Source organism: Eucyclogobius newberryi, unplaced genomic scaffold (assembly GCF_026437365.1).
Source record: "Eucyclogobius newberryi isolate DKJ021-1_F unplaced genomic scaffold, fEucNew1.0.hap1 SCAF_20, whole genome shotgun sequence".
NCBI lineage: Eukaryota > Metazoa > Chordata > Actinopteri > Gobiiformes > Gobiidae > Eucyclogobius > Eucyclogobius newberryi.
Genome location: NW_027315835.1, coordinates 21,562,092 through 21,582,382, shown reverse-complemented (window position 1 = coordinate 21,582,382; position 20,291 = coordinate 21,562,092). Strand labels below are relative to the sequence as shown.

The 20,291-nt window shown below is 39.7% G+C and overlaps 3 protein-coding genes across 4 annotated transcripts; 2 read left to right on the top strand and 1 right to left on the bottom strand.

The window, feature by feature from the left end:
* The first annotated feature begins 24 nt into the window (after positions 1 to 24).
* On the top strand, positions 25 to 8,623 carry tefa (TEF transcription factor, PAR bZIP family member a). 2 transcript variants are annotated; one of them, XM_072455776.1, is made up of 6 exons: positions 25 to 236; positions 4,227 to 4,374; positions 4,718 to 5,074; positions 5,524 to 5,744; positions 6,725 to 6,936; positions 7,357 to 8,623. In XM_072455776.1, the coding sequence occupies exons 1-6, from the start codon at positions 156 to 158 to the stop codon at positions 7,376 to 7,378; spliced, it is 1,041 nt and encodes a 346-aa protein (XP_072311877.1). In that variant the 5' UTR covers positions 25 to 155; the 3' UTR covers positions 7,379 to 8,623. The 2 variants fall into 2 exon arrangements, with proteins under 2 accessions (XP_072311877.1, XP_072311876.1); XM_072455775.1 differs by lacking the exon at positions 4,227 to 4,374 and having other exon boundaries at positions 26 to 243.
* A 49-nt stretch (positions 8,624 to 8,672) lies between these two features.
* On the bottom strand, positions 8,673 to 11,694 carry phf5a (PHD finger protein 5A). Its single transcript, XM_072456109.1, has 4 exons — positions 11,573 to 11,694; positions 11,276 to 11,299; positions 10,757 to 10,923; positions 8,673 to 8,844 (listed from the first exon to the last, which is right to left on the bottom strand). The coding sequence occupies exons 1-4, from the start codon at positions 11,622 to 11,624 to the stop codon at positions 8,755 to 8,757; spliced, it is 333 nt and encodes a 110-aa protein (XP_072312210.1). The 5' UTR covers positions 11,625 to 11,694; the 3' UTR covers positions 8,673 to 8,754.
* Positions 11,695 to 12,445: 751 nt separating this feature from the next.
* On the top strand, positions 12,446 to 19,848 carry aco2 (aconitase 2, mitochondrial). The gene is made up of 17 exons (XM_072456555.1): positions 12,446 to 12,551; positions 13,504 to 13,646; positions 13,805 to 14,063; positions 14,134 to 14,226; positions 15,813 to 15,971; positions 16,035 to 16,185; positions 16,268 to 16,372; positions 16,446 to 16,537; positions 16,615 to 16,720; positions 16,824 to 16,981; positions 17,053 to 17,126; positions 17,210 to 17,321; positions 17,401 to 17,679; positions 17,753 to 17,944; positions 18,101 to 18,233; positions 18,300 to 18,421; positions 18,798 to 19,848. Exons 1-17 carry the CDS (start codon positions 12,516 to 12,518, stop codon positions 18,930 to 18,932), a joined length of 2,349 nt encoding a protein of 782 aa, XP_072312656.1. The 5' UTR covers positions 12,446 to 12,515; the 3' UTR covers positions 18,933 to 19,848.
* Positions 19,849 to 20,291: the final 443 nt, after the last annotated feature.

Genomic DNA, 20,291 nt, shown 5'->3' with positions numbered 1-20,291 from the left:
TCCTTGTTAAGTAACTTATGCACAGAGCTCAGTGATCATTCTGTTACTCTTATCTTTAAACCGTACGGAGTCTGCACCGCCCCAGCGGAAGTGCTGCTCACATTGGCTCTTTTTTTGCTGTGCACTGTTTAAGTTTCAGACTCAGTTTGTGCCTAATGGAAGTAAACATGTCTTCAGAAATCCCGGAGATATTCAGGGCTCTGCTGGAGCACCCTTTTACTCTCCCTAACTTCGATGTGAACGGTGAGTGACGGACAGAGCACACGTGTGTACTTGATGTGTTCACACTGTTAATGCAGACTGTGACAGAGAATGTGTCAGTGTGGTGTCTTTGGATCATCTAGTTTCATCTTATAGAAGAGGCATGAGTAGTTTAGCCCTAAAGCCTGGATCAACAGGTTTCATTGGACACAGTCTCTGAGCTTTGAGATTCACAGGCTCACTCCCGCTGTGAGCTCTGTGCTGAGGCTGGAGGGCCTCGTGTGGGGGCCAGGAGGTTTTTAGTGTTTAAAGTCATATTGAAATGTGCACCTTCCTACGTGTTTGGTTATTACATATCACCTGATAAAGCCCTGATACAGCCCTGTGTGCGGACTGACAGTTAAGAGAAAGCGTTTTCCTAAGCTGTTCTTGCAGCTTGGAACTACCTTCAAGTGGACTTGTGGTTGGGAGAAGTGGTCCCACTTAAAGGTTTTCAAGCGATTTTTAAAAACAAAGAAAAAGAAACGAATGAAAATGTTCTGTGCTTTTAAATCTAAACTCTTTATTTGTTATTAAATGATTCTTAATTTTGTAAATGTTTTTATGGTTTGTGTGCTGTCATGTTTTTTCATTTTACTCGCATGGTTAAATAAATGTTAATACAAAATATCTCAATGCTCTAACAATTAGATTTTATAGCTTATCTATCTTATATTGAACAGAGGATCTCATTTATGTTAATAATTTATGTATTTTTCATTCAGTAACTTAATGAGACACTCATAAACAGTAATAAACAGTAATAAAATAAGTAAACATCTAGCTATAATCTCAATAAAACATTCAATTTTCAAAGCTAACAAATACATAAACACACACTTATACAAACAATATGGAATAGCACCATGCAAAGCAAGAGCACTGCCATTGTGGGTTATATGTGATCTCAATTAAGCAGAAGCCTGACTTATAAGGAGAAATATTGGCCGTATGACTCTGAGACTTCACCAGCTTTTTGAGGAAGAACTCTGCTGCTGAACTCACTGTGGCGATGGCAAAAAAAAAACCCACAATGTTAGCCACTTAATTAATTAGTATTAGTCAGATTGATTTAGCCTAATATTTTGATAATTGTGCTACTAATTTGTACACTATTGACGATGTAATCAAAATGATGTTCACTATGCATTTATTTGAATGATAATGTGTAATCTAGTCGATTGACCTGGAGGAGAAGCAGAAGGCTATTAAAACATACATATGATTAGAGTGTAATAAAAGAATAAAGCAGAGTAGGGCTGTAACAATATATTGGAATAATCCTGATCACACCACTTACAATAGTTGTTGACTATTTTCATAATGGTTAATTGTTATCTGAAACAGGCAATGACACATGCCATCTGCTGGAATACAGGGTTTTGCACAAAGATTGCAAAATCAAAAAGGGAGAAGAATAAAATTAATCTTTTATAATAATTTACTACTACTGTTTCTACTGATATTATAAAGTGTTGGTGCAGGTCATCCACTTCTGTCTGATTCTAAGTGATCATCGTTATAATTCTCTAATCTTTAATTCATTTGTTGATTGATGTTGAGGCTTTCATGTGCCAGACCTCCAGCTCGTGTTATGGTTTACAAAGGGACTTTGTAGACTGCTGATTACATCACAGTAATATGATTAGTGTGTTGCCTGTAGATGCCCTTGTTAATAGTTTTCATAACCTGGTTTTGATGTCACTTGTATTTGGTGATCTTGAGTGGTGCCCTAGATTTGAAAAGAAATGGGGTGTATAAGTTCAAAGGAAAGTTCATGTTCGGTTTGATATTGAATGGAAAAAAGCGAGGTCACAAACAAGGACACAAATAAGGAATAAAGAGTTTGGTGGCGTTGAGAATGCGTAAAGTTTATTATTGCATTGTTATTTGGCATCTAGCCTTAGGAAGGAATATCCTCTCGTGGCACGTGTGTTGACATGTGCGTGGTTACCTGTTTAAGTAACATGCACGCCTGTTACAAAAATCCATAATTAGGCCTATTGAGACTGTTGCAGATAATACATGGAGAATGAAGCAGTGTGAGGGTCAAGGATTAAATAGGTTGGAATAATAACCAGGCCATCACTGCACCGAGTCCGTGTAGCCTTAGCAACCCTAAAGCAAACGGCCACTGTGAGGTTTTCACATTACCACGAGCAAATGTGCCAAATGGCCCCCGAATTAGAAGCCATAGAGAATTTTAACAGATGTTGTTTTGCTATGCGGATGTTTGTAGTGTTGCCCTAATATGGAAATTTGCTTTGAATTTGATAAACAGATTGCGAAACTAAGGAGTCTGTTATTATCACCACAATAAAAATAAATAAATAATAGTAATAATAATAATAATAATAATAATAATAATAATAATAATAATAATAATAATAATAATAATAGGTATTATTTAAGCAAGACAATTCTGGAAAAGTTAATCTTTGTCTACATTTATTTACCTTTTATTTAACCAGGTACAAAGTCATAAAGCTCGAGACCTCTTTTTCAAGGGTGACCTGGGGCATGTGATTTCTTTTGTGTACTTGCTCAAATGAGTAGGCCTGTCTGAATTTGATACGAGTTGATACTATCTGGGTATACATTTTTTGGACAACCCTATTGTAGAAAGTTATAATGATGATCAGACATTTTGGCGAAAAATTAAACGCCTAAATAAATGAAAGCAGAACCACTTAACTTTCTGGATGTGGCACAACACCTGCATGATTGCTATAGTGTGCTATATTATCATAGGAACAACATTCCCATGGAGACAAGCAGCTGGGGAAGTCTTTTGGGCAAGGAAGAGTAAGTTTGAGAGATGCAAGCAAAGAAGATGCAAAGAAGCCAGCTCATGTTTTCCAGATTTTCTCATTTTTTTCAGGCCAAAAATAAGTGGGGCTTAAAATAAATTGTGTAGAGGAAAAAACTGTTGTTTCCCCTATACCTGCCAAATGTAAGTAACCTAAACAACAAAGTAACAACAACGTGACAACAGCGTGAGGATATCTGACCCAACCCCTTGTTGCATAAAGCAGCACTCTGTGGGAAGAACTTGTGTTTTGCTATGGAATTTTACCTGGGTGTAACAGAAGTCCCAGGATAGAAATCTATCTGCCTTAGGCCAATGCCACTGTGCGCGCCTCCACCTTCCTGCCACCAGGAGGCGCTCTTCAGACAGTGCAACTAAGGTCCCAACGTTTTTAACCCCTCCAAAACATCAGCTGCACGTGTCCGCACGTGACTCTCTGCTGCAGGCAGAACATGCGCTAGGTCATCAAGGACAAGTACTTTGAAACAAGAAAGGAACAAATAACAGGAATCATTTTAAACAAAGACATATCATGACCTCATGGGCTTTGTAACACCAAAGCAATGGAAGGAGTACTTTTACGGACTACGACAGAGTCTGAGGACTACGACAAAGTCTGAGGAATAAAGTCTGGCGGTAATGCAACACTTGGATGCCAACCGCCATAAAACAACAACAACAACAACTTTAGATTTGGCAATACAAATTATTTAATGCGTGTTATGGATTTTAATGTTTCGCTTCATTTCTCGGCGAAAAGTCGCATAAAAAGTTGTTTATAGTTTCATAGGGCATTTGAGACTTGAGAAAACGCTTTAAAACTGTGAATATGTACTTATTTGTGATTCAATGTGTCACGTTTTGTCAACGCTGCCAGCTTAACACATGTAACTCGGTCAAAGCGATAGGACTTTATATTGGCTTCAGTGAACGACTGCCATTAGTCCGTATATGTATTCCCCGCCCCTTTTATGAATATTAACACTTTTGCTTTCACGTCAGCCAATAGCGTGCAGCGCTTGATGTTTATTAATCAAGGGGGTGGGGTCACGAGTCAAGCCCCTCCTTTTGTACAGACGAAGGATCTCAGGAAGTGGGACACACTCGACGGGACTTTACTGGTTCGATCGTGCTTTTGCAGAATTAGTTCGGCTTTGGCTTCTGTTTTTGGTTTTAGTCGGTTACCCACGGATATAACGACATCATGTCCACCGATCCGATCGTGTTTACGCTGGACATGACCACTGGAACACCGAGTTCCTTCCCCGTGGTCCTCAAGAAGATCATGGAGATGCCGCCCCCGAATATATTTGACGGTGATGATGGTAAGTTTGCACAGCCATGAAGACAATGTGCTGCTGTTGTGCAGAATTACAGTCAGTAACTAAACCTTCTGTCACACCGACATCCGCCATCCAGAGTTTTCTAGAGCCGCTGTAGACACGCCCCGTGGTTACAGCCTGTTTTGTTGACTGTGAAGGACACCGGCGCCAAACAAAGAATGTCGTTTTTAATAGTTCCGGCAGGCGTTCTGTTGATGCTATTTTTGTGTGAATGTGTTTGTTGTGTTTGGCCATGAGTTTACACTGTGGAATGATGTCGCTGACTGTTGCTGATTTTAGATTGATGTAAGGAAAGTGTGTAAATAGTTTTGAACTCTTTCTCCAGACACTGACAAGGAGAAGCTGTGCGTTGGGGACAGCGTGGACCTGGGTGGAGGCAGCAGCATCGGTCCAACTGCGGCTCTTACTCCTGCCATCTGGGACAAGACCATTCCTTACGATGGCGAGAACTTCCACTTGGAGTACATGGATCTGGAGGAATTCCTCATGGAGAACGGCATTCCCACCTCCCCTGACAGCGACAGTGTGTTGCAGGAGTCCAGCCCCTCAAAGGCAAACAAAAGGGTGAAATCTGAGGTCACCAAAGCAGCAGAGGAGTACCTGCTGCCCATTCAGCAGCTGGAGCAGTGCTCTGAGGAGGTGGTGATCACAGGCTCGGATGTCACGTCTGACATAACTGCAGGTGAGTCTGCCAACCTGGCCTGTTGTCATGTTTGACCTTCACCATAGCGATTTTTCGAAGTCTGCAATTTATGATAACAAAAAGTAATATAATTTCAATTTGATCACAATTCATCAGTATTTTTTTAATCTGCCATTAGGGGGAACTATTAAGCTATCTGCTGCTAGTTCACACTGCATTATGATTGGTTGAATCGTCCTGTCACTTACTCTTCACATGAATGAGGCTGACCAATAGGTGGGGAAAGTGTTTTTATCTGAGCTTCAAGCTGCATTGCACTGATAAAACACTGTCTCTGCATGACGAGCGCGCCAAAATGGCAGATTTTAAATGGATCAATACCTAATTTTATTATTTATTATTGCCCAGTCCTAGTTCCAAATCACGATGTCATATTGATATTCTCTATCCTCAAGTTTTGTGCCTGACGTGCAATCCTTTGTTCACAGAAATCGACTCTGAAGATGACAGAATAACCCCTGAACCAGTCGACCCGGAGGAGATTGAGGTGGACGTTAACTATGATCCCGACCCCACTGACCTGGTCCTGTCCAGCGTCCCGGGAGGAGAGCTGTTTAACCCCCGCAAGCACAAGTTCAGTGAGGAAGAGCTCAAGCCTCAGCCCATGATAAAGAAGGCCAAGAAGGTGTTTGTTCCCGACGAGCAGAAGGTACGCCTGCATTTTCTGGCACTTTTTCTTTATAGCTCCATTTGAATAACAAACTTTTTGGGTTTGTTTGGTCTACAAGAGAAAAGTTTACGTTATATTACATTATGGCTGATTTAGGATTTGCCAGAGCTAAGATTTTATGAAGGATCAGCTTGAGCAAAGGAAAAGACTGTGTCTTAACCCACGGTATGATAAGCGTGACCAAAAATACCATGGGATGATGGTTTATTGTGGAGGTGCGTATTTTATATGGCTTAACAAAAACAAGTTATGGATTAAGCATTTACACCTTTCATGTGCCTAAATGTTTAAAGGGTAATTAGTTCATTTTAGAGCTGCACGATATTGGACAATATTTCGATATCGCTGCAATATTTTATCATACTTTTTTTACATTAAAAGAAATGTACACATGCCTTAATTTTCTACTCAAACTGTGTCAAAATAAAAACTTGGACAAAATCAAGGCTAATGTAATCCTTAACAAGGGAAAAAAACAAATAAAATCAACCTTTTCAAAGTTTTCATTTAAAAAACTATTCATTTCTATCAGATGTAGAATCTTTGTACTATTGCTAGTTTCTTTCTTTTTAAAACCGTTAAAGTAATTGTACCTTTGGAATGTCAATTGATTTGCTGTTTTCATTTTGAACCATTAAGAAAACTAGTCATCAGATAAACTCAGGCTTTGTAGCTGGAACAAGATAAACCGAGTCAAAGTGACTCAGCAGTCTGCATCTCATGAGGATTGCTTTTCCCTCCCGAGAGGAGCTTCGTTTTGTTTGCACGCCAACAGAATAGAACACTTGTCTGGGGCCGGATTACATAAACGGAATGTAAGAAGAGATTCATTTAAAGGCATAGAATATATTTAGCATGGTATCTGTGGACCATACTGTAGATGAGGTGTTTGGAAGGTGACACAGGAGACATGTGATCGTTTTGGTGTCATCTAACTGTCTATCTCTCTATGTATGCAGGACGAGAAATACTGGCAAAGGAGGAAGAAGAACAACGTGGCGGCCAAACGCTCACGAGACGCCCGGCGGTTAAAGGAGAACCAGATCACGGTCCGAGCCGCCTTCTTAGAGCGTGAGAACAGTGCGCTGCGGTCGGAGGTGGCCGAGCTGAGGAAGGATTGCAACCGCTTCAAGAACGTTGTGGGACGATATGAAGCTAAATTTGGAACACTGTAAGAGGTTAACAAAAATACATGATACAAAAGTATTCTGGTTTAGACCTGGCTACCATGGCGATCCACCAGTTGATCACTAGCCCTACCAACATTTCTTTAAAATATGTCTTCTTTCATCAATCGTGGATAAAAAAGGCTTTAAGAACACAAAAACAAGTCTATTCTCCTAAGTGGAAGATTATTTATTTTAAGAAAGAAAACAAGCCAGTCTAACTAATAACTAATTTTAACTTTTTAAAGATTTTACAGGATAGAATACTTGTTTTTGTTGTCAAAAACAATTTTGTTCATGTATGAATGTCATTGACGGTGAGCGTGGCTGTGAGTGTAAAATGGCAGCGTATAATGAATGAAACGTATAAAAAAATAGTTTGAATGCATTAATGTCATTGATTTGATCTTCTCTTCTCTTTCAAGTGCCGTGACGGATGACCTTTAAATCTCAACAGTCGATCTATTTTTTTCAAACACATTCATAAATCAAATCTCGGTTTTTGAAGAGGAGTAAGAAGTTTTTTTTTCGTCTGTGGATTTTACCTATTCATGTGAATTTGAGAAGTCTCTCTTCAGTACAAATTATATATTGTGTACTCCAGTTGTTTTGTAAGCTTTTGGCCAAATTACATCAGTTATTTTTGGTTCATGTGGGGTTTGTTTTAATTTTTAGATTACTAAGATGTAGTTGTTTTTGTTATTTCAGAATAATTACTATTTAGTAGATAGGGTTGGGTATTGTTGCCCAGTTATTGTTTTGACTGACGATTCCAGTTAACTTCTTCAGGGGAAATTAGTGACATGTTACACTAGTGTGTACCATGTTCACAATGTATAAAACGGTTGTGCATGAGGAATGGCACAGAGCTGTAAATAAGTTGACGGTCGCTCTGTGGCCATGTTATCTCCGTCAACGTCTGTCCAAAGCATGTCGTGTAAATAAGCTAATGGTGTGCTTTTATTTTAAAAATTCTGTAGCCATTCAGAATGCAATTCATGTTTTGGATGTCAAATTTTAATAATCGTCTAGAAATGTGCTTTACAGGACATTTATACCCCCTCTTGTTCAAATGAGTAAAAATACAATTATACAAGTGGCTTTCAAAACATGACTTAAAATTCAGCCTTCATAACTCCATGTCAAATAACATTTTTATCAAGATATTTTAAATGTGCCATCACTACAGTGGTGGAAACGTAACGTACTCGCAGACTATGTGGGGCATAACAACCCGCAATTCTTTCAAAGTGTCTTCGCCGTCGACGCCATTTCAATGCAGTTTCCTGTCTGCTAGTTTACATAGGTTTTAGTATTGCACCATTAGTTCTTAAAGTGTAGCCTCAGCTTCAGCAATCACGTCTTGTCTAAAGCGAAAGTCGTTTGTGAGCTTCCATAAATTAGTATAACTACTTGGAATGGAATAAATGTACTGTCTGTCTAACTAGTTTAACTAGTCCCGCTTACACCAAGGCATAGTGGTGCAATTATTTTTAGATAAAGATGGGCTTCCCTAGGGGTTTCACACCTTTCAGCTTATTCACTTGCCTTTATAAACAGGTCACTTTGTAAACTGTAAAAGGTTTTTATTTTTTTACTTTGTTTTTATTTTTTTTTTCTTAATAGTTTGAAGAGTTAAAACTTTTCTCTATTGTACAATGGTATGTAAAATAATAAAGCTATTTCAATGTGTTTCAGAGTTGGGTGATTATTAATTAACTGAGAAGACTAGAAGATATCGTATAAAACAATGTTTATTAGCAATTTGAGGGTTGCAAAAGCTGGAAAAACTAAAAAACAACAAGGCCTCATTTCACGAGTCTTCACCTCTTCTTGAAGCCGTACTTCTTTCTTTCATAAAAGAGGTCTGTTTTGGAGCTGCCCAAATTCACAATCTTAGGACAGCCATCTCTCTGCAGAAAGAAAAGACATTAGTTTGTAAAAGGTTTGACACTTCGAGTACAGTAGAGGTTTTAAGACCCAGAACTGCTGATTGTGGATAAGTTCTACAGGTATTGTCAGGCTAATATGTACAATACACTATTATAACGTTATTTCAGTTTTAAGCAGCTAAAATCTGGAAGTCTTCCTGAAGATGAGACAAGTTTTACTCTGGCAATGTTCAAATCTAAGATAAAAAGTTTCGTTTAGCTGCGCATACGACAATTTATTAATTATTTTCTTTGCACTCTTCTCTTTTATGTCTTGCACTGTTTTGTGATTTCATGTCTTTATAAGATAAGATATTCCTTTATTGTGCACACATGGGGAAATTTCATTGTTGCAACGCAGGTAGATAGATGATTTTTTTTTTCTTTTCTTAATAGTTTAAGTATGATTTTACTTAAACTATTTGATGGATAGACAGAAAATAGCACCTTTAAAAATGCCTTCAAATTAAAAGGGCTTAGAGAAATTCTTGCTACTATTTAGAAACAATTATAATTGAACATGTAAATAATTCCACCCGACACGTATTGTGTTGGTGTCCAAGTGCAGCCGCATGGCAGGTGCCTGGGGAGAGGGTTAGAACACATGGTCAGATTGTCAGTCGGCTCTAAGGCCACTGCAAAGTCCAGGAAGAGCCAGGATGTGTTAAAACTGATCAAGAGCCAGTTTTAACACTAAAAGCTTTGGTCAAGTTTTGTCTGGGACAATTATTTTAGCAAAAGCTAAATCTAGGGAGCAGCAGACGAGACTGGGTCTGTTGTTAATGGTACAAAAGCGCCACACATAAGGCGGAAGCGTCGACGAGAGTGTCGTTGTAAAAGATACATACACAGACTTGTGCAGAGGCAGATAGCGCGCTGACAGTCAAACATGGGAAAGAATCAATCTAAAAGTGATGTGACCATCCCGGAGACACCTGTCACACTAGCAATGTCAAATAAATATGGGATAGACTGTCCGGAGTGTCTGCCAGTGTGGTCCAATAGCATTGGTTTTCCATCCTGTATGATTCATGTTAGCTAAATTGTTAAAATTAATAGATAGAAATGAAGGTTTTGCGACACAACTACACACTCTATCACTTTCCTCATAAGAAAATGTCTGTGATTTTAATGCATTTTTTTCCTGTTGTGTGAAGCACTTTGAATTAGGGTTGAGTTCAAAATATTGATACGGCGATATATCGTCACGGACTCCGTATCGATACAGAGTCACAGTATCGATATATATATATATTTTAATACAGACTTGTGGCCAGTAAGCTTTAATGGTCCTTTTGAGATGCTGTTTGTGCTGCGCTCCTCTCGGCCGAGGTGAGAAGGAGTTGTGGACCTGATCAGAAGCTGATCTGTGCAGTAGATACTACTGCAGCATGTTCAGACCAGGCCAATTGTTTGGCAAGAAACAATACTTTACTAGAATGTGTTCCTTATCTCTATTTGGAACATTTGGTTGGATGTATGAAGTTATTAGAGCATAATGGATTTATAAATAAGTGCTTTGTGGATAATCATGAAATTTCATACATGTTCTTATCCAGAGTAAAAACATTACCCATTTGGTACATTTTTAAGACCCCTTTTTCAAAAATGTATCGGAATACGTATCGTAATGTGGGAATTGTATTGGAATATACAAGTATTGGGATACGCACCGTATCACCCAGCCCTACTTTGAATTGCCTTGTGTACAAATTGTGCTCTACAAATAAACTTGCCTTGCCTACTGTTTATTCACTGCAACACTTTAAAAAAATGCAGCAGGATTGTGGGAGATCCTCAGTACAACGTTTTAAAGGCAGTGACGTCACATCATATTAAAAGGGTAAACAAGGCTTCATACTCTAAAGTGCAAAAATGGTGTGTGCAGACTCACATCCTTCTCTTGGATGGTGCACTCTTTGCAATAGTAGGCATCTGAGACTCCAGGTCCTCCACAGATGACACAGCGACCCTGGTAGGAGCCGTAGTTGCACTCATCACAGATGCGGACCAGTGTGCACGGCCTCACATAAGAATCACAGATGACACACTTTCCATCACCTGGGGAAAAAAATATCCATACAGTCATCAAAACAAATATTTTGCTTTTTATTTCTGGGAAGAAAGGCAAATTGTTAGGGATAAACTACAAGAAGGTTTGAGAGATCAAACCACTAGATTTGGAAGAATTGGCAATTGGTAGAAATTCAACCAATGTTCTCACAGAGATAATCTAATGGAACAGGTGATCGTTGATTATTCAGTTAATTCAATACAATTGTTATATATATATATATATATATATATATATATATATATATATATATATATATATATATATATATATATATATATATATATATATATAAAATAAAGATATTGTGTCCCAAAAAAGTGCAAGCGTCATACTTACATTTCTCACACAGTCGACCAATAGCTGTTAAGAAACAAAACGTATCATGTCATTGAAGTAGAATTACAGCTAACCGTCATCTTACATTACACACAATGAAAACATTAAAAGGGGATTATAAACAAGTGGTGGCAACATCTCAAACAAAAACCAATGAAAACATCCATGATGCAAGCTATGGCTAACTGCTGCTGTTAGCATACTGCCGCCTCTTTTATAGAGGCCTAAAATTACAACAATGCGACAATAAACTGAGTACTTTTACTATGTATACTTTACAAACAAAAGAGTACGTACCGACACCGGCTTGTTTTCTACAAAAAATTAAATCTGGATGATGTTTAGCCATAATGAATTAACGTAGCAAGCGCTCTGCAGTGGCTCAACTTTACCCTTTCACCTCCAAATCAATGTAGCGCGCACAGTCATACCGCCACCTAGCGTACGCCAATGTCATGGATCTGTTATATTATCAGTGTCCAAGTATCCAACAAACAAACTATTTGCACATTTTCGTCTCAAAATGATCTAATTTTGATCTCTATTATTCTAGGTTAATCGTGTGTAAGTGTTTATAATTGATCCGATGTAATAGCATATGACTTTATGAATAGGAATAAAGTCTAAAGTGTGAAACGTACAACTACAGTAGGTGGCGCTAATGTAACACTTGGATACAATCGCCATAAACAGAAAGAAGAAGACCGCCATGTGACGATATAAAGCATATGCGAAAAGAATACGACAGAGTCTGAGGACTACACCCGTCTGAGGATTAAAGTCTCGAAACGTCTGAGGATTAAAGTCTGGCGGTAATGCAACACTTGGATGCCAACCGCCATAAAACAACAACAACAACAACAACAACAACAATATGCTTCATATCATCACATGGCGGTCATTCTGTGTGTACCCCCTGGGATCTATTATATTGTGTATCCGCTGCGCTGAAAGTGAAACACAATAGAAGAAGAAAGTGATTTACAGTGACAGAAGTAACGCAAGTGCGTCTTCTTCATGGATCTATTATATTATGGGTCTTCTCCTTGAAACGCTGAATTTAAAGCAGTGAAGCGCCAATTCTACTTCGTTTTAACTCCCAAAGGGGGCGCACCAGAAAAAGTTTGAGAAAGTCTGATACGTTTACAAAACCTTTTATTGTCCTTGCAGGACCTGGCACGTTGTCGTTTATATTAGCGTGACGTCACCGCGTACGGTCACATCTTTGTCAGTGAACAAAATGGCAACCTACTGTCTCACTGTCTCCCGGCTCAGGGTAAGGTATAAACTCTCCTTTTTAGCAATTGGTTACGTTTTACGTTCTGTAAAGCCGTCGTATGCAAACATCGATGTCTTCACTGTATATTAATATAAATGTCTTGACGCTATTGTACAATTTGCCCTAGCTCGAGCTATAACCAGCTGTAACATTTCTCTATGACTCCTTGCTCAGGTCATCGTGTCCCGAGCTCAACCATTGCGCAACGACAATATTACAAGTTCATTCAAATTGGATAGTTTGCGCGTCAGATAATCGTTGGTAGCGGTTCTGTCCGTATCATGTTATTTCCACAGTTTCTCCATGTTTGTGTTAGATGCTAAGTTGCAAGGTGAACACAAGGTTAGAGCTCTCAGTGGTCACTCATGGTGGTCTCTGACGCGAATAGTGGCTTCGGTCAGTAAGATAAGATAAGATAATCCTTTATTGTCCACACATGGGGAAATTTCATTGATACAACGCAGGTAGATACAGAGGAAAAGGACAGATCACAGAATATAGGAAGTTTAAAAAACACTCTCAATAGAATTTTTTTTTTTACAAAATACAAAAGATAAAGCACATAAGTGTGAAAAAAGTGTGAAAAAAGAGCGGATAGTTTCTCACAATCTGCGTTTTCCGCATATGTTACTTGTCCATTCAGATGTTAAGTTAGCATTGTGAATACGCATTTTCCATTCGTTTAAAAAGCCAGAAATCGTCAAGACAAGTGAGCTGTATTGTATGTTCTTTTTGACTTTGTACCAGTCTAGGCTAAAGGCGGCTCTGCTGAAGGTTAAACGAGGTGACTCGTTATACTTTCACCCATAATAAAGATTGGGACAGACGGACGACAATAAAACCATTTCCTCTTTAAAAGACACGAGTTTTCTCCCCTCATTCTACGCCGCGTCTGTTTGTTCACCTGTGATTGTTTTTCACTTGCGCTTGACAATGTTGTTGTCTTTAGTTGGCTTTGGGCCATGGTGCCCGCCGCCTGCATGTGTCAGCTGCCCACAGAGCCAAGGCTCAAGTGTCCATGAGCCGATTTGAACCCACTTCCTACATCAACTACGACAATCTCCGCTCCAACGTGGACATTGTCAAGAAAAGGTCAGTGATTACACTCTGTTTACTCTGGCCCATATTACTGTTTACCCCAACACTCACTTATCGCTGCTGTTTGATCTACACTTTCCTGTCTGCTCTTTGACATACTTTTCAATCTTAACACAAACTAAAACCGTAATTTGTATATATTTTTAACACAGACTCGGTCGGCCCCTCACTTTGTCAGAGAAGATTGTATACGGCCATCTCGATGACGCCCAAAACCAGGAGATTGATCGGGGGCGCACGTACCTTCGCCTGCGCCCGGACCGCGTTGCCATGCAGGACGCTACCGCTCAGATGGCCATGCTGCAGTTCATCAGCAGCGGCCTCCCGAAGGTCGCTGTGCCCTCCACCATTCACTGTGACCACTTGATCGAAGCCCAGATCGGAGGCGAGAAGGATCTGGCTAGAGCAAAGGTAAATAATGACATGAGCGCACAGTTTTGTTCTTTTGACTAAACTTGTGATGTGATATTTTTTCTTGCAGGACATTAACCAAGAAGTGTACACCTTCCTGTCTACTGCTGGTGCCAAATATGGTGTTGGCTTTTGGAAACCAGGTTCTGGAATTATCCATCAGGTATGTACCACCATAGACGTTCATAGACACCAAACTACTCTCTCTCTCCTGTTACTACAACTTGGTCGATGCTATTATACATCAAATCAAACATTCCTTCACATTGTGTGTGTGCGCGTGCGTGTGCGCGCTCCCTGATACATATGTCATTTATCTGATCTTCTCACCGGTAAGAGGTAGGGATGCATACCTAAACCCACGTTCAGGTTCAAGTCCGGATTCGAATCCAGAGGTTTAGGTTCAGGTCCGGACTCATTAGGTCCGGACTCATTAGGTCCGGACTCATTAGGTCCGGACTCATTAGGTCCGGACTCATTAGGTCCGGACTCATTAGGTCCGGACTCATTAGGTCCGGGCCTAAACCATGCCATATTTGCATAATGTTACAACAGCGTAACACAAGCTACTTGCCTCAATTAAGTTGAAGACACTTGAACAAGGACGACTATCAAACACAAGGCTTAACTGCAGATTGAAATAAACTCAACTTGTCTGGTTTATTCACTGTTTTTTAACAGAAGTTACAACTTACAAATCACACGCTACTAGCTAGCAGCTAAACTATAGCTTAACCGTTAACACGCATTACTTGAACAACTCAAGACTCAACTCGACAACAAGAGCATGTTGAGTTTAATTTTGCAGATCCATTGGCATCAAAAGTCAGGTAAAAACCTTCAAACAGACAATACACCAGTGTAAATAATTAAGTCAGTGTAAAATAACAGTTACAAAAACTGGTATAAAAGTCAACTTGAATCACTATAAAGCAATCAACTTAGCAGTATCAAAAGTAGAATATGAAAATATTTTACACAACACATCAAAATAATACATCGTATTAGCAGCATTAAACACCAGACCATATTTAACAACTACAAAATACTATTACAAAATATAAACTCCAATTAATGACTGCATCAATTAAGCTATATTACTTTGACTTTACTTTGTATTTACTTGATGCCAAATACATCACAACGTAACACTAAGTTATTTCATTCATATTTACACCGACAGGAACCCACGCTGACCCCGCCCCTTTAACACTCGAGGACGCACACAGCATATTAACGATCACAACATCGCACACGGCGGCCACAGTTCAAACAAAGCGATCTTACCGGCTGCTGCTTCAATGTTTGCATGTGGATACACAGTTCCGTGCAGCTCGACACGTACGAGATGCTCCTGTCTCTCGCATCTTTAAACTTATTTCGCCGGCTTCAACTTATGCCCGTGCTGTGCGTCACTAATTAGGGTCCGTGTGCGCTATTGACGGCGGCGCATGGCAGTGTTTACGTCTTTTCCAGCGCAAATTTTGCGATCACTGGAAGGTTTAAGATGGTCTAGATTCTTGAACAAAAAGTATATAGTATGTCAGTGCTATATTTTATGAGTCCAGAACCGAATCACCGGGGTTTTGGTTTTTTTGGACCTGAACCGAAACGTTTTTACAAGTCCAGATCCGGTCCGTCGTAGCGGTACGCATCCCTAGTAAGAGGATGTTTAGTGTGACTAGATTCTTACCAGAAGCATATGCCAATTTTAACACTCTAACATCTAATATAAAATGCCCCCCTTAGATCATACTGGAGAACTACGCTTATCCAGGGGTCATGCTGATCGGCACAGATTCCCACACGCCCAACGGTGGTGGGCTCGGTTCCATTTGCATTGGAGTTGGAGGAGCTGATGCTGTCGATGTCATGGCAGGAATCGCCTGGGAGCTCAAGTGTCCCAAGGTAAAACCATCATATTATTGTTTATCTACCGAACATGTTGACATTTTTGTTATATTTTTATAGGTGATTGGAGTGAAGCTGACAGGATCCCTCTCTGGGTGGACTTCTCCAAAGGATATAATTTTAAAGGTGGCTGGCATCTTAACGGTCAAAGGGGGCACTGGAGCCATTGTGGAGTACCATGGACCGGGAGTTGACTCAATTTCTTGCACAGGTTAGAAATAGAAATAATGATAATCATTTAAAAAAAATGTCTCTCTGACAAATGTACTTAATATTTGTACATTATGATACAGGAATGGCTACTATTTGCAACATGGGAGCAGAGATTGGAGCTACTACATCAGTGTTTCCCTACAACCACAGAATGAAAACGTATCTGGAAAAGACTGGACGCGGAGGTATGTATGAACACATTTTGTCAATACATTTCAGTCTTATACATTTTATTTATTAACATTTCCTAATTTTAAGACATTGCTGCTCTTGCTGATGAAAATGCAGACTTGCTGGTGCCTGATGAAGGCTGTGAATATGATCAGACCATTGAGCTCAATTTGAATGAGGTGGTGAGATGTTTAGAAATAATTCTAAGACTTTTGAATAAAATCATTAACATGATTATTTAAAATGTGCTTTTTAGCTCAAACCCCACATTAATGGACCTTTCACCCCTGACTACGCCCACCCCATATCTTCTATTGGTGCCACTGCCAAGGAAAAAGGCTGGCCCCTGGAGGTCAGAGTTGGTAAGGCATTTCACTACTCTTGCTATGGTGTCTAACATTATATTTTTGTATATACAGTGTAACTTGCGTTGTATTTAATTGTTGCCTCTTTCGCCACTTTTAGGCCTTATTGGAAGCTGTACCAACTCCAGCTATGAGGACATGGGTCGTTCTGCTTCATTAGCTAAGCAGGCTTTGGACAAGGGCCTAAAGTGCAAAGCTCAATACACAGTGACTCCAGGCTCTGAGCAGATTCGTGCCACTATTGAGAGAGATGGATATGTAAGCCAATAAAATATTTGTGTCAACTTTAAAGCAATGCAGGGGATTCTTAAATGTTGTTGTTTTTGCAGACAAAGATCTTCAATGATTTCGGAGGGGTTGTTTTGGCCAATGCCTGTGGCCCTTGCATCGGACAGTGGGACAGGTACATACTTTGTTTCTTGTTTAATACAATGAGAAACTCATCAATTTAAAGCTTTTTTCAATTGGATTTCTTTCTGATTTCAGACAAGATGTTAAGAAGGGAGAGAAGAACACAATTGTGACTTCATTCAACAGGAACTTCACTGCCAGAAATGATGCCAACCCAGCTACACATGCTTTTGTCACATCTCCTGAGGTATATCTATATATAAACAACAAAACAATTCAAACCTAATCACAAAGTGATGTTAAAGTAAATCCCTCTTCCTCCTCAGATTGTCACAGCTCTTGCCATTGCCGGTACACTAGACTTCGACCCAGAGACTGATTTCCTCACAGCCGCCAATGGTGAGAAGTTCAAGCTGGAGCCCCCATTCGGAGACGAGCTGCCCACCCAAGACTTTGACCCGGGCCAAGACACCTACCAGCACCCACCCCCAGATGGCAGCAGTCTCATCGTAGACGTCAACCCAACAAGCAACAGACTACAACTGCTGGAGCCCTTTGACAAATGGAGTGGAAAAGACCTGGAAGATATGAAAGTTTTGATAAAGGTAAGTTCACTCTAGGCATAGTTGTTCAATGTGGCCGACTGCATATTAAATTAAATATTGTTTGTTTGTCAAGGTGAAAGGCAAGTGCACCACCGACCACATCAGTGCGGCTGGACCTTGGCTGAAGTTCCGTGGTCACTTGGACAACATCTCCAACAACATGCTGATCGGAGCAGTGAACAGCGAGAATGATGCAGTTAATAAGATCAAGAACTGTTTGACAGGAGATTTTGGAGGAGTGCCAGATGTAGCCCGTCACTACAAAGTATGTAGTGTAATAGGACACTATTTATGCCATAAACAATATGACGCATGCCAGGAAATTACACTGAACTTTGGTTTTATTGAGTCCTAAAATTAAACCTTCAAATAAGATGATAAAAATGTTTTATGAGTTTTGACCTTTCCACCTTCTCTGCAGGCTAATGGTGTTTCATGGGTTGTTATTGGAGATGACAACTACGGTGAGGGATCCAGCAGAGAACACGCAGCTCTTGAGCCAAGACATCTGGGAGGAAGAGCAATTATTGTCAAGAGCTTTGCCCGAATTCATGGTATGGTATCAGATGTTTTTTTTTATTGCATTGTTCAAAAATGTATTTCCACCTCTTATTTCCCAGAAACTAACCTGAAGAAGCAGGGAGTTTTGCCACTTACCTTTAGCGATCCATCAGACTACGACAAGATCCACCCAGATGATACAATTTCTATCAAAGGACTTACAACATTTGCTCCAGGAAAGGTGAGAACACCGCTCTAAAGCTCATTTCTAAAGGGTAGTCTCATTATAGTCCCGTGAGAGGGTTCACTTTCCCAACTAGAAACGCACACACACAGTATACAGGAGCTACATTGTTTTCATTAAAAAGAAGGGGAGCGCAAAACCTTTTCCTTAAGCCAACTAAAGGTGGAGCGCCAAACGTCAAACATTGCATGAAAAGTGGTCACCTTCAAAGAGATTTGCGATTTACATTGTCATAAGTTGTTGTGGTTTTTATTGGATGGACAGGTTTGGTCTCTATGCTATAAAAGGGTCATAGCTCCAATCTTTATTTCTAACACTTGCCTTTTAATGAATCCTTATGGCACTAACGAACACAAACTCCTCCCTCTTCTAGCCCCTCACCGCAGTTGTGAAACACAGCGACGGCTCGGTGGACACTTTTGAACTCAACCACACCTTCAACGAGACGCAGATCGAATGGTTCGTGGCGGGCTCGGCTCTCAACAGGATGAAAGAGCTCCAGCATTGAACAGTTTAGAGAATTTGCCAGGGGTAACGGGGCGACGCAGGTTGTGGGCAGAGGAAGAATGTACACGCTGTAAATGAGTTGTCCATATCTGCATTAACGCACTAGACTGAAGTATGGCTGTCTTTTGAGGAAATTATGTAAATGTTAGCAGTTAAAAGACTTCAGACTAAGTGCCTAGCTAATGTTGAGAATGCAGCGTAACCACTAGTCGGCTGCTGGACCACAGTTTAGATCAGTCTGAGGCGCAGAAACAATGGGAGTTCACTAGACACGTGCATCTTTGACCCATGTAGTGACCTGACACGCTAGCAGCTGTCCAAATATATCAGCATCGCAGAGACACACGTGGACTTTTGTCACCCAATTTATGAAATATAGAGTTTTGTGTTGTACATTTCATTTCTATAATATACAATTAAGTGTCAGAATCAGATTGCAGTGTTTATTTTAGGCTCACTAAACTCTTATTTCAGGAAGTCCCCAAGCATCGCCAAACCCACAATTAGCTGCCCCGCTCATTACCTCTGCCCTGTTTTTAAGGTCAAGCACACCATATGAATCTTTTGTATTTATTTATTACTGATTGATTCTGCATGCTCACATATGTTCAAGCATAATTGACGTGAGGATTTTCCAAATTATCAACACCCTTGTTCAAGTGTACGTCTATTTCACTATTACGTCAAATAATGATTGATAAAGTGATAATAATTTGCCATTTCAGAAAACATCAAATATATGCCGTGGTTCCTTATAAATATATATATGCATTGTTTGTCAGCTGCTTCTAACTGTAAATTTCTGGCTCCATGTACATTGAAGTAATTGTGTGTTTTCTCCCACATGATCTTTTCTGTGTTGCGGAAATGCCTATGGGTTGTACAATAAAAATCAAATCTCCTTTTATTTACTTCAACTTGGATGATGTGTCCTTTTTGCGAGAAACCTATGAGACAATAACCTACACTATTCTAGATGTTACTGAGAAAGTTGTTCAAGTATTCAAGGGTATTATTTGCTGTAGCCAGGTTTTCTATTACACACAGGCTCAATACTAACCAAGTATTCAGAGGGCTGTAATTTCAGAATATTTAAAAGGGATGTCACTCCGCACAGTCTGAAAATAGTTTAGTTTATTACTTTGAGGGTTATTTAATCTCACATTTATGATGTCACATGTTTGATGGCGTGAGAGCAGTGATGAGCAGAATTGTAAACTGTGATTCATACAATTGTCACATCTAAATCTACAACTTAAGGATAAAGATAAGATAATCCTTTATTGTCCACACATGGGGAAATTTCATTGTTGCAATGCAGGTAGATACAGAGGAAAAGAACAGATAACTTATAGGAAGT